The sequence below is a fragment of the Zea mays genome, chromosome 5, assembly GCF_902167145.1.
Source record: "Zea mays cultivar B73 chromosome 5, Zm-B73-REFERENCE-NAM-5.0, whole genome shotgun sequence".
NCBI lineage: Eukaryota > Viridiplantae > Streptophyta > Magnoliopsida > Poales > Poaceae > Zea > Zea mays.
Genome location: NC_050100.1, coordinates 81902260 through 81916342, shown reverse-complemented (window position 1 = coordinate 81916342; position 14083 = coordinate 81902260). Strand labels below are relative to the sequence as shown.

Genomic DNA, 14083 nt, shown 5'->3' with positions numbered 1-14083 from the left:
TCATCTGGAGCTGCTTGCTGTATGACGGTATGTTCTTCTAACACCGCTTTATTTCCTTCCTTTACCTCTCACATTGTAAACCTGAGACAAACTATGTGACCACCATGCCATGACAACCCACGCTAAAGCCATCCTCACCTATCCTCTCCAGAGCAAAACTCCGATGAAACAAAAAAAAAACTGGGAAAATTTCTCACTCACATCTCTTAGTCTTAGCTAACGAGGAACTAGAGGAACAAAAAGTTGCTTTGAAAAAAAAAACTAAAAGAAAAGAAAAGGCTAGCGAGGACCACTGCCTGTGTCTGTCTAGCTAGCTCTCTTCCTCCAGGGCTTGCCGAAGAAGAGACGGGCTCCTAACAAACCTCCCCTGCAAGAAACCACAGCAGGAACAGAGAAACACAGAGCACGTCAGCGCCTCAGAACCTTCGGCCTTTACGACGAACTGCAATACTGCGTCATCAGGATGAACTTTTTTTTTTCTCTCCCTTTGGTGTTGAGTGTTTTCTGGGGCCTTACGGACACATCTTTTACGCTCTTTCTAATCAGTTCTAGTGGTGCTTGCCTTCATCCGAGGCCGGCAGTCGGCGTTCACCTTGCGCACCTGGTACCGGATCTTCTTGGAGAAGAGCCGGGTGCGCCTCTTCTCCTTGTACCGCAGCACGCTGGCCTCCCTGACGCCGCCGGCGCCGGCGCCGGCTTCGTTCTCCGGAAACAGGTCCATGTCTGAGAGCTTGGCCTGTGATGACAAGGGTCAATGCAACGCAGTGATCGTCAGTAAGAGAGAGAGTTCCCATTCCTCGGTTTCAGAGCTTCAGATGGCGTGCAAATTAAGATATTCAGGAGGAACTTTGCAAGGCTGTTATTACACCGTCGTCGTCAACGAGAAGTCTCTAATGGAAACCACATGCTTGGTATGCCCATACTATATAAAGAGCTGGCTGTCTTGTATGAGTGACAGGCTCCAAATACGCATGCATGTGGCCACAGAGCAAATTGCAGAACGGCCAAGGCCGCCAAGCCAACCGAGTTGGGGCTAGCAGCGTTTGTTGCGATTGCTCTATCGTTTGGTTGGCCCAAGGGCCACCAAAAAACCGAGCCCAAAACGACCCTTTTCTAGAGGACAGGACAGGCAGACCTGTTGTTGTGCTTGGCACCAGATCTCCAGGCTCTACTGTCTGTGGTCCACTGTTGAATGATTGAGTTTAACTAGCCATATATAACCAAATAGAATGGCTGGTTTGGATTATTCCCTTATCTAACAGAATTACATTGAACTAATAGAGCAGAAAGTAGTTCATCCAAATTTGAAAAATTGTTCTTGCTGAGACCTAAGAGCAACGTCAAGAGACTATCTATATTCTTCCTTATGAATAGAGTTTTTTTTTAAATATCATCCAACAACTTATTTAAATGGCTATCCAAATATAGTCTTCTTTTGTTCCAGATTTCTCACGATAAAGATAGAAAATATGAATGACTCTCTAGAGCGCAAACAATGTATAGAAAAGCTGTTGAAGATTGGAAATATAAACAACATATAGAAAAGATGTTGGAGACTAAAAAGATATACAAAGTGATTTTTATGTAAATAACTCTCCAAATGATAATTTAGAAAGTGAAATTTATAAAGACTATCCGACATACTCTAAGCGTCTAAGGTTCACTATTTTCTATATTTTCTTCCCCGGTAAATAAAAAACTCAATATTTTATCTCGATAACTTTTTTTTCTACGGGTTACTGCAGTACCGCTGATGTTCTGAAAAAGACGTGTACTCGCTGATACGTAGCAGTGCAGTACTGCACAGTACTTTATGCGAGGGACCATCCATTTAGATAAACAGTCCCTCTGGTTTACTTGTTCGAAGGAAGCAATTCACAATTCCAGATTTTTTTACCACTGCGAGCCTTGTCACCGCAAATTATAGATTGCTTCAAATTTTCTATGCGTGGTTTTTACTATACATCTAAAATTTGTTTAGAAATCCAAATTTTTAAACGAAAGAACACTGGAGATGCATGCAGACGGTACCCAATTGTTACACTTACCCGCGCTTCGGCGACCGATGTCGGCGACTCCGGCGCGCTTCCCTCGGCAAACATGGACCCTCTGTCGGACCACGCCTTGAGCACCTCGTCGGCGTCCAGCTTCAGCCCCAGCCCGGTCTTTGGCGCCTTCACCGGCGCGCTTTCAGCGTCGCCGTCGCCATCAGCTTCCTCCTCCTTGCATTTCGCGCTGGGAAGCAGCTCCTCTTTTCCCTTCGCCCCCATCATGACCTTCTCCACCTTCACCACCTTCTTCTTCTTGCTTTTGTTCTTCTCCGGAGCGGCGGCGGGCTGTGGCTGTGACACTGCGGCGTTTGACGCCGGCGGTGTCGGTGGTGCAACCGTTAGGTCCTTTACCGGCACTGCCGGCCACATCCACCAGGCGCCATCGTCGTCCCGCCGCTTCAGTGCGCGGTTGAGGTTGGGCCGAGCGCCGTGCCGGGACCCGAGGCCGAGCTCGAACCTGCCGGCGAGGCCGACCACCATGAGGCTCCTGAGGTAGGGGTGGATGCCGGAGCTGGACAGGATGGAGTCATCGGACGTGGTGGCGGCGGTGCTGTTGCTCTCGACGGTGAGGCTGCCCATGATGCCGTCGAGGCCCTCGGCCGCGGCCGCGGCCTCCTCGACGTCGAGGATGGACTCGGCGTCGAAGCCGTCGTCGTCGAAGTCGATCTCGCCGAGCTCGTTGACGTCGACGGTGTCGGGGCTCGCCGGCGACGGCGCCGGGTCGCGGAAGTCCCGGAACGCGCTGCTCACGGGGGCCGGCGACGAGCAGTTCTTGGCGGCGGACGGGCTCTGCGGCTGCGGCAGCGGCGACGGCGCGGGTATGTCTCGGAGCAGGAATGCGGAGTCGGCGAGGACGGGGAGCGGCGGGAGGAGGTCGGAGGAGGAGGCGTCGAGCGCCGCCGCGAGCCCGGAGAGCTGCCGCGACGACGGCGGGCGCGGCGGCGCCGTCTTGGGGCTCTTCTTGACGGGGAAGACGGAGGGGTGGATGGACGCCAGCAGCGCGGCGGCCTCGTTGTACGCCTGGTTCGGCCGCTTCCGCGGCGCGCGCGCCCGCTTCAGCGACACGGACGTCGCCGACGACGACGCGTTGGACGCCTCCGACAGCGTCGACGACGGCGACGAGTGCACCGGGCGCAGCGGCGACGAGTGCGCGCCCGGCGACGCCGCCGCCTTCACCATGTCCAGGTCCAGCCGCAGGCCCGTCGGCATGCAGGAAGACGACATTGCACCGGCTCAACGGCAACAGCTGTAACCGTTCAAACGATCGCCTTCGCCTTCGTTTTCTCGGAAGGGAAATGGAGCAGCTCCAGCCTCCAGCTACCCTTGGATTAATTCCACGACCATGAATCCAAGAACACTGGGGCAAGAATGGCTGAACAACCTAATCGATCAAGCCCTTTCCTCCTCCCCAAAAAAGCCTAACATTCAAGAAACCCAAACACTTTGGCAGTTGCCTCCACCTGGGGCACCAACAACACCTTGGGAGAAGATGAGGTGAAAAAAAAATACTGTCTTTACAGCTGCTGCACATGCACTCCTCTTCTGTGGAGAGAAGAGGATAAGAAGCGGAGTAAACAGCCAAGAGCACTAGAGCAAAACAAAAGAAAAGGGAGAATTCCCTGAACTGAATTGAGAAGCTGTGTTGGGATTGGAGACGAATGGAGAGAGCAGAAATGGTACTTCTTGGTCCTTTGGAGGATGAGAGAGAAAAGATATTGTATGGGGGGGGGGGGGGGGGGGGGGAATTGGAGCTGGTTGGGGCTTGGGGGATGAGGAGGAAGAAAGGGTTCAAGCGAAGGCGGTACAGGGTGGGGTTTTAGAGGGCCTGGGCATGGAGGATGGCCACAGCCACAGGATGAGACAAGCCACCCTCTCACTCACCATGTCCCTTTCTCTTCTGTCTCCTGCTGCCCTGAGGGACCCATGCCATTCCAGGCCCCCCACAGCTAGCGTTTTGGGCAGCCCTTCTTCTCCGAGTCATATATGTGCTCTTTATTCATCCTTGCACATGTGTCGTTGGGATTGCTTTGCTTGGTCATCTGAGATTTGCAGACGGACAAATGAGACCAATTTGCCCTACCTCCCAACATTCACCATCCTCCCCATTTTTGTTTTGTTTTGAGGAAGCTCACTGGATGACTGAAGATGTTTTTATTTGTATGTGTATGCCAGCCAACTACTGCAAGTCTGTCTCACAAAGTAAGGCACCTGGTAGTAGCAAGAACCGTATGTGTGATTCACACATTTGTTTAAGCAAAGATAGATGCCAATGTGTGGAGAAAAGGAGGGAAAAAATGAATTATACACACTAAGAGATGGTCGCAGCTGGTGAAAATTGTAAGAAATACTTTGACGATTGTTGACTATATAGGTGTAAGAAGCAATAATGATCATGAGAATGTCAATGGACTAAATAGTCCATTAGCAAGGGTTTATATACGAAGGAGACCGACATGCTACAAGAGAGAGACTCCTAGCTGTCATCGCCTCTTTTTCTACTCTTTTTCTACGCGATGCTAACACACCAGCGGGTAGCGTTTACGGATGGATACCATAGATATGCTACTAATATTGTTGCAGTGTTGATCAACAATGAACATGAGAGCATGGGTAAATGTGTCGCTGCTGCTGGTACACGAGGAAGTGCCGACTGCTTCCACTATATCGTTGTGCTATCTTCTTCTGCCGCGCTAAACATCGGTGGTAACGATTCATGATCCTCTATTCGTATGTTATCTTGACTGAACGCGGTAGATACATGAATGTATAGCGTACCGTTTCTCCACAACAATTCGTTAGGACTCGCCGACGGGTCAAATTTCACTCTCTTCCAAATGCTTTGATCTCACGGCATTGGTATTTTTAAAGAACTTAATTGGAATTTTGTTTCTTGGTTGTCTCCTTGTAAGCATGCACGCTATGGATTAATGATATTTTTTTTCTAGAGACGGCAGTGCCCAATGAAACATGGGGATAAGCATTACTTAATGGCAATCTCTTTTGGACTAACACAGCTTGTCGCTATGCCTCTCTTGTGCTGTATGAAAAGCAAACCTTTGAAGCTTAGTGTTTCCCCCCATGCATATGTTTTTTCCTTGTTGGTGAATTGTCAAGTACCACACCCTTGTCCTGATCCATGTCTGCGATGAGCAGGTGTTAAATATATATATATACACACATACAACTAATGTAATTGGGCATCCAATAGTAACAAACATATATTATTTTTGTTATGATCTTTTTCCTTTCTATAGTGGACTGGAATAAAAATACTAGTACTATACAGTGGCATTATATTTGTTTGAACTTGCCATGTTGGCATTTCCTGTGAACTTTTTGGTCGATTCAGCACGGCAAGCTGCCAGCAGCCTGAATGACGAAGTACACACACATGAGTTCTTTTATTTACACCTTTTTTCTATTTCGGTAAGAGGACAAATATATTCCAGAATAATGGGGTATAGGGTCCAACCAACCAAGTGCGGTCAATATATATAGCTAAATGTGGGTCGAGAAATGAGATTCCAGATTCTGGTAGTATCTCTGGCATGCATTTGTAGATTTAGATTCTTATATACAAGGGTATCTAAAATACATGATGGCGGAGGGGTATCTGAATCGTATTTCTATTTATCAAGCAAATGCACGTCATATTTGTTGTAAAATAATGTATGTCCCTCTCTCTCTCTCTCTTTTTTTTTAAAAGTCACTAGCCCATCGAGGAGGAGATTGCTACACACTTGTATTTCATAAAAGTTGTTGGTTGGCACATGAAAATTGGTGACAAATCTGTGACCAAAAGTACTAACTTTGCAAAAAAAAGTCATGAAATGATAAATCTCAGTAAGCTCTACTTAGTGTACCTTAGTGTTTTAGCCATGCATTCCGAAGGTTGTAACTAGGGTTGAAAAACGGACGGGTAAAATTCCGATCCGTACCGTTTTCCACATTTGACCATTTGTTTTTGCGAAAAAAAATTGTATAGCACTAGTAAACAAACGAAAACAGAGTGTTGCGCCTCTCTGTATCGATTTGTTCCATGTGTGTTGCCTTGCCAATTAGTCACCAGTTAGTCATCAATACCACGCATGTTTGTATTAAATTACGAGCTTTCGCTTAATATTCTCGTTCTTATTTGTTTTCGTACACCCCATTTATCCCGTTTCTGTTCCCAGCTATTCCGTGCCCGATCCCGTTTATGGTGATAAAACGCGAAAACGGGAACAGAAGAAGGGTTTTCCGCCCGTTTTCATCCCTAATTGTAACAAGCAACAAACAAATTGAGCAAAAGCGATGGATATCTTCGTGAAAAAGGGCGGCTACCTTATTGATTTTGGTTTGGTGCTTAGTTGTTATTAGTCTCGTTCGGTCTCTCTGCTTTTATGCCTTTTTTGAAATATTCTCTTCGTAGGAGGCTAGCTAGAGCTTTATAACAATGACCACAACTCTTATAGAGACCTGAATAAAACATTTTTCTTCCGTTTTGGAAAAGATCAAGGAAAGTAGTCACTACCGGAATCGCGTTCTTTGCCGAGTGTCTGAGACACTCGGCAAAGGCTATTTTACACTCGGCAAAGGCTTTGCCAAGTGTAACACTCGGCAAAGAATACTCGGCAAAGATTTCATCGGCAAAGGGTTCTTTGCCGAGTGCTTTTTTTCGGACACTCGGCAAAGACTTTGCCGAGTGTCAAAAAGCACTCGGCAAAGAAAAACACTCGGCAAATTAAGAATCGAAAAAATTAAAAAAAAAACAGCAAAACATTTTTTAAATTCTAGGAACAACTCTCCAACCCTACTCTATTACCATACCCGTTGCCCTATCATTTTTCACTATTATTTTGAATCAAACTTATATGTTTTGTAAATGGTGAGATTCGAACTCACAACCTCTCTCTCGCGCATACCCTCCTATACCACTACACTACTACACCAATTATGTTTATATTACGTTTCCATTCCCCATGTACTATAACAAATCGAGAGTAATTTGATTATTTAAGACACTAAATGAGTTCATTTGAAAATGTGACCAACTATAAAGTTGCATAACTTTTTGAGATCTAAAAGTTTTATTTTAATAGTTTCTACATCCGAGACCGTTTATAAAATTTGAATTTTAAATTTAAAAACTTCACACGAAATTTTCAATGATAAGATGATTTCAAATCAAAAAATTATCAACTACAGAGTTTCATTACATTTCAAGACCTACAACTTTTATTTTGGTGGTTTTTCCATCCGAGACAGTTTGAAAAATTTAAATTTCAAAATTCAAACATAGTTTTGCATAACAAGATGATTTCAAACTAAAACATTGTCAACTACAAAGTTTCATAACTCTTCAATACCTACAACTTTCATGTTGGTGGTTTTTCCTTTCGAAGTCGTTTTCAAAATTCAAGTTTTAAATTTTTTAAATTCAGACGTAGTTTTCGTTGATAATATGACTTCAAATGAAAAAGATGTCAACTATAAACTTCTATAACTTTTCAAGATCTACAAAGTTTATTTTGGTTGTTTGGTAATTTGTTTATCTCAGATGATGGTTCTAACAATATGCACAAATTCTATACGTCTCTCTCGTAGTTTCATAAACTACGAGAGAGATATAGGTTTTATGAACAAATTTATTTTTATTTTGTCATATGAAGAAATGTTCAATATATAAATTGTACATCATGATGAGTTATACAAATTTGTAGTTGAAAACTTTTTCATTTGAATTAATTTACTACTTTAAAATGTGATTTTTAAATTGTCTTTGCCTAGTGTTTGAGAAAAAACACTCGGCAAAGAGTTCTTTGCTGAGTGTTGTATTTGTGACACTCGGCAAAGAGCCCTTTGCCAAGTGTCAAAAAAAGACACTCGGCAAAGAAACTCTTTGCCGAGTGTCAAAAATAAAACACTCGGCAAAGAGCTTCTTCGCTGAGTGTTTTCTTTTACCGAGGGTTTTTTGTGTGGCACTCGGCAAAGAGCTCTTTGCCGAGTGCCCGAAATAAAACACTCGGCAAAGAATATGGCACTCGGCAAAGAGCCAAATTCCGGTAGTGAGTGCAAGTTTCCGCGTCATGACCCGTCATTTTATATGTTTAATACTCCCTCCGTCCTAAAATATAGTCCTTTTTTTAACCCTCTTGTTTCCCGTCCTCATTCGAAATGAATGATAATGAATTTAGACGTACATGCAAACTATGTTCATGGGTTAGCTAATGAATGCATGTTTAATCTAAAAACGAATTATATATACTAGGACGGAGGGAGTGCTAATGAATGCATGTTTAGGAACAAGAGTTTGTGATGCCCAACCCAAGACATGAGACATATGTTCATAAGGGCATGTGCAACCCTAAGACACCGGCTCATTTTTCTAAGTATAAGAGACGACTAAGAGATTGTATGGTACAACCCTGAGACCATAGATCATCAATACAGGGAAAGTCGTGAAGAGGAGAGTCCGTCTCTTGTATTTTTTCACTTAGCCCTTATAGACCCCTCAAGAGACCCTATATTAAATGGCTTATACATGCCCTAATATATATGTCCTACCACCTACTACACACACTAAAACCAGATCTGCATTCTTAATTGTGTGGAGTTGCAACCACCCAAAAGCAAACCCGGAGGGGCATTTTAGTAAGCAGGACGCGATTTTGAGTCTCTGAGACCGATTTGCCCATCCCATGATCCCATCCCATCCCATCCCATCCACCCGCCAACGGAAAAGGTCCTACGGTTTCGCCTTATCCGCTGACCCGGCGCGCTCCCATTGGCCGCGGCGGATTCTCGGGCCTCCGTGGCGCGCCCTTTACCGGTGGCCTTTTCACGTGAATCGCGAGCGCGGGGCCCCGCAGGATCTTGGAGGCTAGCGCTTGCGCGCGCATGGCCCCGTACCAGGAGGAGCAGTGCTACGCGCACCCCGCCGCGTCCCCGCCCTCCTGCGGGAGGAGCCACCCAGGACCAGGAGGGTTGTGAATGAACTCTTGTCGCTTTTGGACCTGCCTTGCCTTGCCTTGCTTTTTTTAATTATTATTTTTTTGGATGTTTGATTCGAGTTGGGATGTGTGGCCGCGGTGCCCCATACGTTGTGGCCCTCGGATTCAACCACTAATGATAGGGGAAGGGGGGCTTGCGGCTGGCCAACCAAGTTAGGCGTGTGGCCTCTTTGGTTAGGATGAGGCTTTTCTCTCTGTCCGTCCATGTGATAGGGCGGGCGGGCGGGCGGGCAGGCAGGATCTTTCAGCGAGATCTTTTTTTGTGTGTGTGTGTTTTATTTTCGCAGCAAAAGCGTCTTTTTTTCTCTCCATCAAGATAGTTTTAATTTCAAGGAGATTATTTAGTTCACGTTTAAATGCACTACAGATTAGGGGTGAAAACGAGCCGAGCCGAGCTCGGCTCGGCTCGGCTCGCTACGGCTCGCTACGTAACGAGCCGAACTCGGAAAACCGGCTCGGCTCGCTCCGGGCTCGCGAGCTGGCTCGCCGAGCCAACGAGCCTAGCCATAAATGTAAATCTGTTCTCTAAATTATAATATAAAATCTTAAAAATATTTTAAATTAGTAAAATAGATATATCACTAATATAATATAGAAAATAGATTATTTTTTGTATAGTAATCTCAAATAACATAAATTATTGTCTACTCGGTACTAATATTATATGCTAACTAAGATTTTATGTAACAAATTGTTGTTGGGTCGAGCCACGAGCCATCTCGCGAGCTGCACCGAGCCGAGCTGAGCTGGCTCGCTCTTTTCACGAGCCACAAAAACAGGCTCGGCTCAGGCTCGTTCTGAGCGTCGAGCCGGTCCGAACCGAGCCGAGCTGCTGCGAGCCCGAGCCAGCTCGTCGAGCTCGAGCTTTTTTTTCTAGCCCTACTACAGACATCCAAACATTTGTATTTGTGTCGGTCAAACTTTCTTAAGTTCGACTAGATTTTATACAATACATTAACAACATTTTGCGTCTTCGAATAATTTTACCCCCAAAAAAAGAAAATAAATTCAAATGTCTACCTAATGATACTAATTATGTACTATAAATACTAATATTTTTGTTTATATAAGTGTGGTCAAAGTTAAAAAATAGTTGATTCATCAAATAGCAACGTTTGTGGACGGATAGAGTAGCTATCAGCTTTAGTGCATTCAAACACCCCTTATACTTGGTAACTTATAATCTTATATATTTATATATATTCTTTGTTGCCTTTTGAGATATTTACTGCTGCCGCCAGAACTCCAACACACAGCGAGCGCATGCAGCACACAACGGAGTAGTACTCTCATTCCGAATGGCCCAGAAGTAGCAGCTCTGATAGTGGCAGTCTCTAGCATGCAGACAGATAGCGCTACTGCCGTGTCTAGCTAGCAGATGCGTGCTAGCTGCACCTGGCCGGCCGGCTATTTTCGAGAGAATTTTTTTTTGGCCTGGTTATTATGCATGGTGCCCGCGCGCGCGTACTAGGATTTATTATTATTTGCTTCGGTTCTAGTATGGCTCTCCTTTTTATTTATCTATTTATTTATTTATTCCTTGGCTGTGTAACGTCGTCGACGTGTATGCGCCGATCGACATGCACATACCTTCTCCGACGGCCGACCGTCAGTAGCTCATTAATAAAAAAAAACTACTCTTCCTCCTAGTATGGGCTCGAGTACACTAGCTACGCCTACTAGACCTATAGCTAGCTAGGTGTAGAGCTGCCTGCCATTTCACTTTTACATTTCCGCGCTCTCTTTTTTCGGCTGTCGGCTCAGCTCGAAGCAGAGCATGCACGCCGCTTTCGAGCGGCCATGCGCGTATGCGCCCATGCACGCACCTGCTGACTCTCACTCTCTGCTCTGCTTTGCTAGTTGCTACCGCCTCTCCAACCCTCCGATCCATCTCCCTTTTTTTTTTCCCGCTGTCTGTCTGCCAAGCTGTGACGACAGTTTCCCTTTTCTGCTAGTTAGAGTAGTAGCTACCGCCTACGCTAGGGCTCTGGCCGGGGTGTACTGGGGGAAAAAAAAGAAGGAAAGAGGCAGCAGCTAGCAGTGCTGGTGCAGTAGTGAGACAGTGAGTGGACGCACGATGACGACGAGCTGAGGGGGGAGGCGACCGTAGGCTGCATGCAGCAGTGCCACTGCCACCCGTCCACCGACGCGATGCCACATGGAATTGGGATGGGCAGCAACTGCAATGCGACCCCCCAAATTCTCCAAGCACGGCCGGCTGACCTGCACTGCATGCCGCTCTGCACGTCAGTACGTCACGTCCACACGAGCCTTTACTTGCAATCGTCGTAGGAAGTCTATCTACTACATGCTACTACTCCTACTCCTAGCACACTTGTCGTCGTTGTAACCTTTCTGTGCAAGGTTGGCGATAAGGAGGCGTACACTAGCTGTAAACTTTTGTCTGTGTGTGTGATGAAAGAGGGCATGCATGCATGCAGCTATAGATGGCCAAAAAGCACGAGGCCCATGAGCCCGGCACGAAGCCCGCTTTTTGGGCCCGGTCCGAGCCCGGCACGGTAGAATAAGCGGGCAGGCTTGGACAGGAAACTAGGCACGGCGGGCTAGCCCGGCACGGCCCGTTTACCTCTAAGCCCGTTAAGCCCGTTTTTTTTACACTAAAACGTGCTTACCGGTCCGTTTAGCCCGCTTTTTGGCCCGTTTTTTCGTGCTAAACGGGCCGGCCCGGCCCGTTTAGGCCCGCTGCGGGCCGGGCTTGGACAGAAACTTAAGCCCGCTGGCTCAGCAGGCCCGGCCCGGTTTTGGCCGGGCTTCACCGGGCCCGGGCCGGGCCGGGCCGGGCCGGCCCGTTTGGCCATCTCTACATGCAGCCCGGCCGGTTCTGGAAAAAGTTGCTCGTGGAAACCTTTTTCTGTGGGGTCTGTTTTGTTTACCTACCCTCACCCCCAATATATCTATACTACACTATTAAGATAACAGTGTCAGCGTCCACACCCTTGTGCCCCCGCCCGCTCCCCCTCTCACGCCCGCGCATCGATCCAAGTAGCCCCCGCATGGAGCGCTCCCCCCGCATTGCACGCGCGCCACCATCGCTCGCTCTGCGCCCACGCCCCGCATCGCACGCTCCACGGAGCGCTTCCCGCATAGATTCTCAAACCGCATGCTGCACTCCCTTCTATCCTCATCCCCCCGTGATGCGCTCCCAAGTCCCTACACCGCCGAGGCCCGAGGATTTGAAGGAGGAAAGTGTAGGTCAAGATGCAGATCTTCGTGAAGACTCCAATCGGAGCCTAGCCAAGCCATGGCCGCCGTCGCGGAGCAGGAGAAGGAGCTCCTCTCGTCGGTGGTGGATGACATCCGCTCCTACTCCGGCTCCGATCCCCTCCACCCATGGCTGTGGTATGGCACCACCGTCTGTCGCTCCCTCCCTTCCCTTTCACGTGACTCCATCTCCTGTGATTTCATCCATGTGTTTTGCGCGCCGGTGATGGGATCGACCTCCCGACGCACGTCCTCGATGTCGACGGGGTGCAGAGCTTCTTCTTGGAGATGGACTTGCAGGCTAGCGCCTCCCCTGAGGCGCGGTCCGTGCAGAGATAGGTGATCCTGAACTCGCCGCGCCCGAGCTCCGCTCCAAGCTCGTACCGCTCCGCGATGTTCCGCTTCATGGGCTCCCGCAGCACCACCAGCCTCGACGCGCTCGCCAGCGTCGAGCCGTTGTACTCGTTCGAGAAGGGGTTTGGCTTCTTGCCCTTCTTCTGCTTCGGCTCCTTGGGCTTCTTGCCGCCACCGGCGTCGGCGGCTCCGTTCGGTGTTCCGCAGCAGTTGCCCATCCCCAGCCGCCGCGGAGATCTGTGGGGGGAGAAGGACGTGGGTAGGGAGAGCGGCCGAGGAACGAACACCGCGTGCGCGTTTGGTGTGCGCGTTGTAGGGAACCGGAGGCAGCGAGCGAGGCGAGGGGTTAAATCGCGCGGGGGAACTCGGTGTAGACGGGGACAGCGCGGCGGAGGCGGCGCCCGTGAGCTTCCCCGCGGCGCGGTGCGCCTTGAGCAGAAGCACCCACATGATCTGGCGAGCGTTCTTGCCGCGACCGGCCTTCCCCCTCGCCGCCTCTCGCTCCCAGACGGCCCAGTTTGGGCTCTCCATCTTCACCACCACCGACGTGCTGCCACCGCCACCCCGCGCTTCTCGGCCCCACCACTGCGGCATTGGAACCTCGGTGTGGAACCCAAGCCTAGACAGCGCAGCTTCTTGGCTTTGGCTTCCCCTTCCCCCTGAGCACAACCCCTCAGCTCATCAACTAGACCACCCATGAGCGCCGAGGCGAACGACGGAGACACGCTCACACAAGGAGGAGAAGGGGGGCAAAGATTAATGTGAGCTGGGAGCCTGGGACAAGGGAGGGAAATGCTGGTGAGGTAGGAGGAGGAGGTGAGAACACCTAGAGGGGGGGGTGAATAGGTGATCCTGTAAAAAACTTGAAACTTAATCCACAAAACTTGATTAGGAGTTAGCACAATTAAGCCAAGTGGCTAGAGAGGAGAACTTGCACAACACGATGACCACAAAGAGATCAACACAGAGATGGCACAGTGGTTTATCCCGTGGTTCAGCCAAGTCAACACTTGCCTACTCCACGTTGTGGCGTCCCAACGGACGAGGGTTGCAATCAACCCCTTTCAAGCGGTCCAAAGACCCACTTGAATACCATGGTGTTTTGCTTTCACTTTACTATATCCCACTTGCGAGAAATCTCCACAACTTGGAGCCTCTCGCCCTTACACTTTGATGTTCACAAAGAAGCACGGAGTAAGGGAGGGATGAGCAACGCACACAAGACACGAAATCAGAGTACCAACACGCACACAAGTCACAACAAGAGCTCACAACACAACCCGACGAGTTCACAACTCAAATGGAGCTCTAGTTGCTATCACAAAGAATCAAATGCGCGGAATCGAAGTCTTGGTGCTTAGGAATGCTTAGAGAATGCTTGGTTTTCTCATCCATGCGCCTAGGGATCCCTTTTATAGCCCCAAGGCAGCTAGGAGCCGTTGAGAGCATTCCAGGAAGGCAATT

The 14083-nt window shown here is 48.4% G+C and overlaps 1 protein-coding gene across 2 annotated transcripts; it reads right to left on the bottom strand.

Annotated features, from left to right (window-relative positions):
* Window positions 1-3848, bottom strand: LOC103626617 (protein CHLOROPLAST IMPORT APPARATUS 2). Of its 2 annotated transcripts, none has more exons than XM_008647021.3 (3): window positions 2049-3848; window positions 563-736; window positions 1-367 (listed from the first exon to the last, which is right to left on the bottom strand). In XM_008647021.3, exons 1-3 carry the CDS (start codon window positions 3273-3275, stop codon window positions 311-313), a joined length of 1458 nt encoding a protein of 485 aa, XP_008645243.1. In that variant the 5' UTR covers window positions 3276-3848; the 3' UTR covers window positions 1-310. The 2 variants fall into 2 exon arrangements, with proteins under 2 accessions (XP_008645243.1, XP_008645244.1); XM_008647022.3 differs by having other exon boundaries at window positions 602-736; window positions 2049-3836.
* Between the last annotated feature and the right edge of the window lie 10235 nt (window positions 3849-14083).

What these genes read in the sequence shown, in the direction of transcription:
- LOC103626617 (XM_008647021.3), bottom strand. Translation starts at nt 3,275, where the DNA reads ATGTCGTCTTCCTGCATGCCGACGGGCCTGCGGCTGGACCTGGACATG. An exon ending in CATCGGTCGCCGAAGCGCGG is followed by an intron (nt 737 to 2,048) that starts GTAAGTGTAACA and finishes TTGTCATCACAG; the next exon opens with GCCAAGCTCTCAGACATGGA. An exon ending in ACTGCCGGCCTCGGATGAAG is followed by an intron (nt 368 to 562) that starts GCAAGCACCACT and finishes GGTTTCTTGCAG; the next exon opens with GGGAGGTTTGTTAGGAGCCC.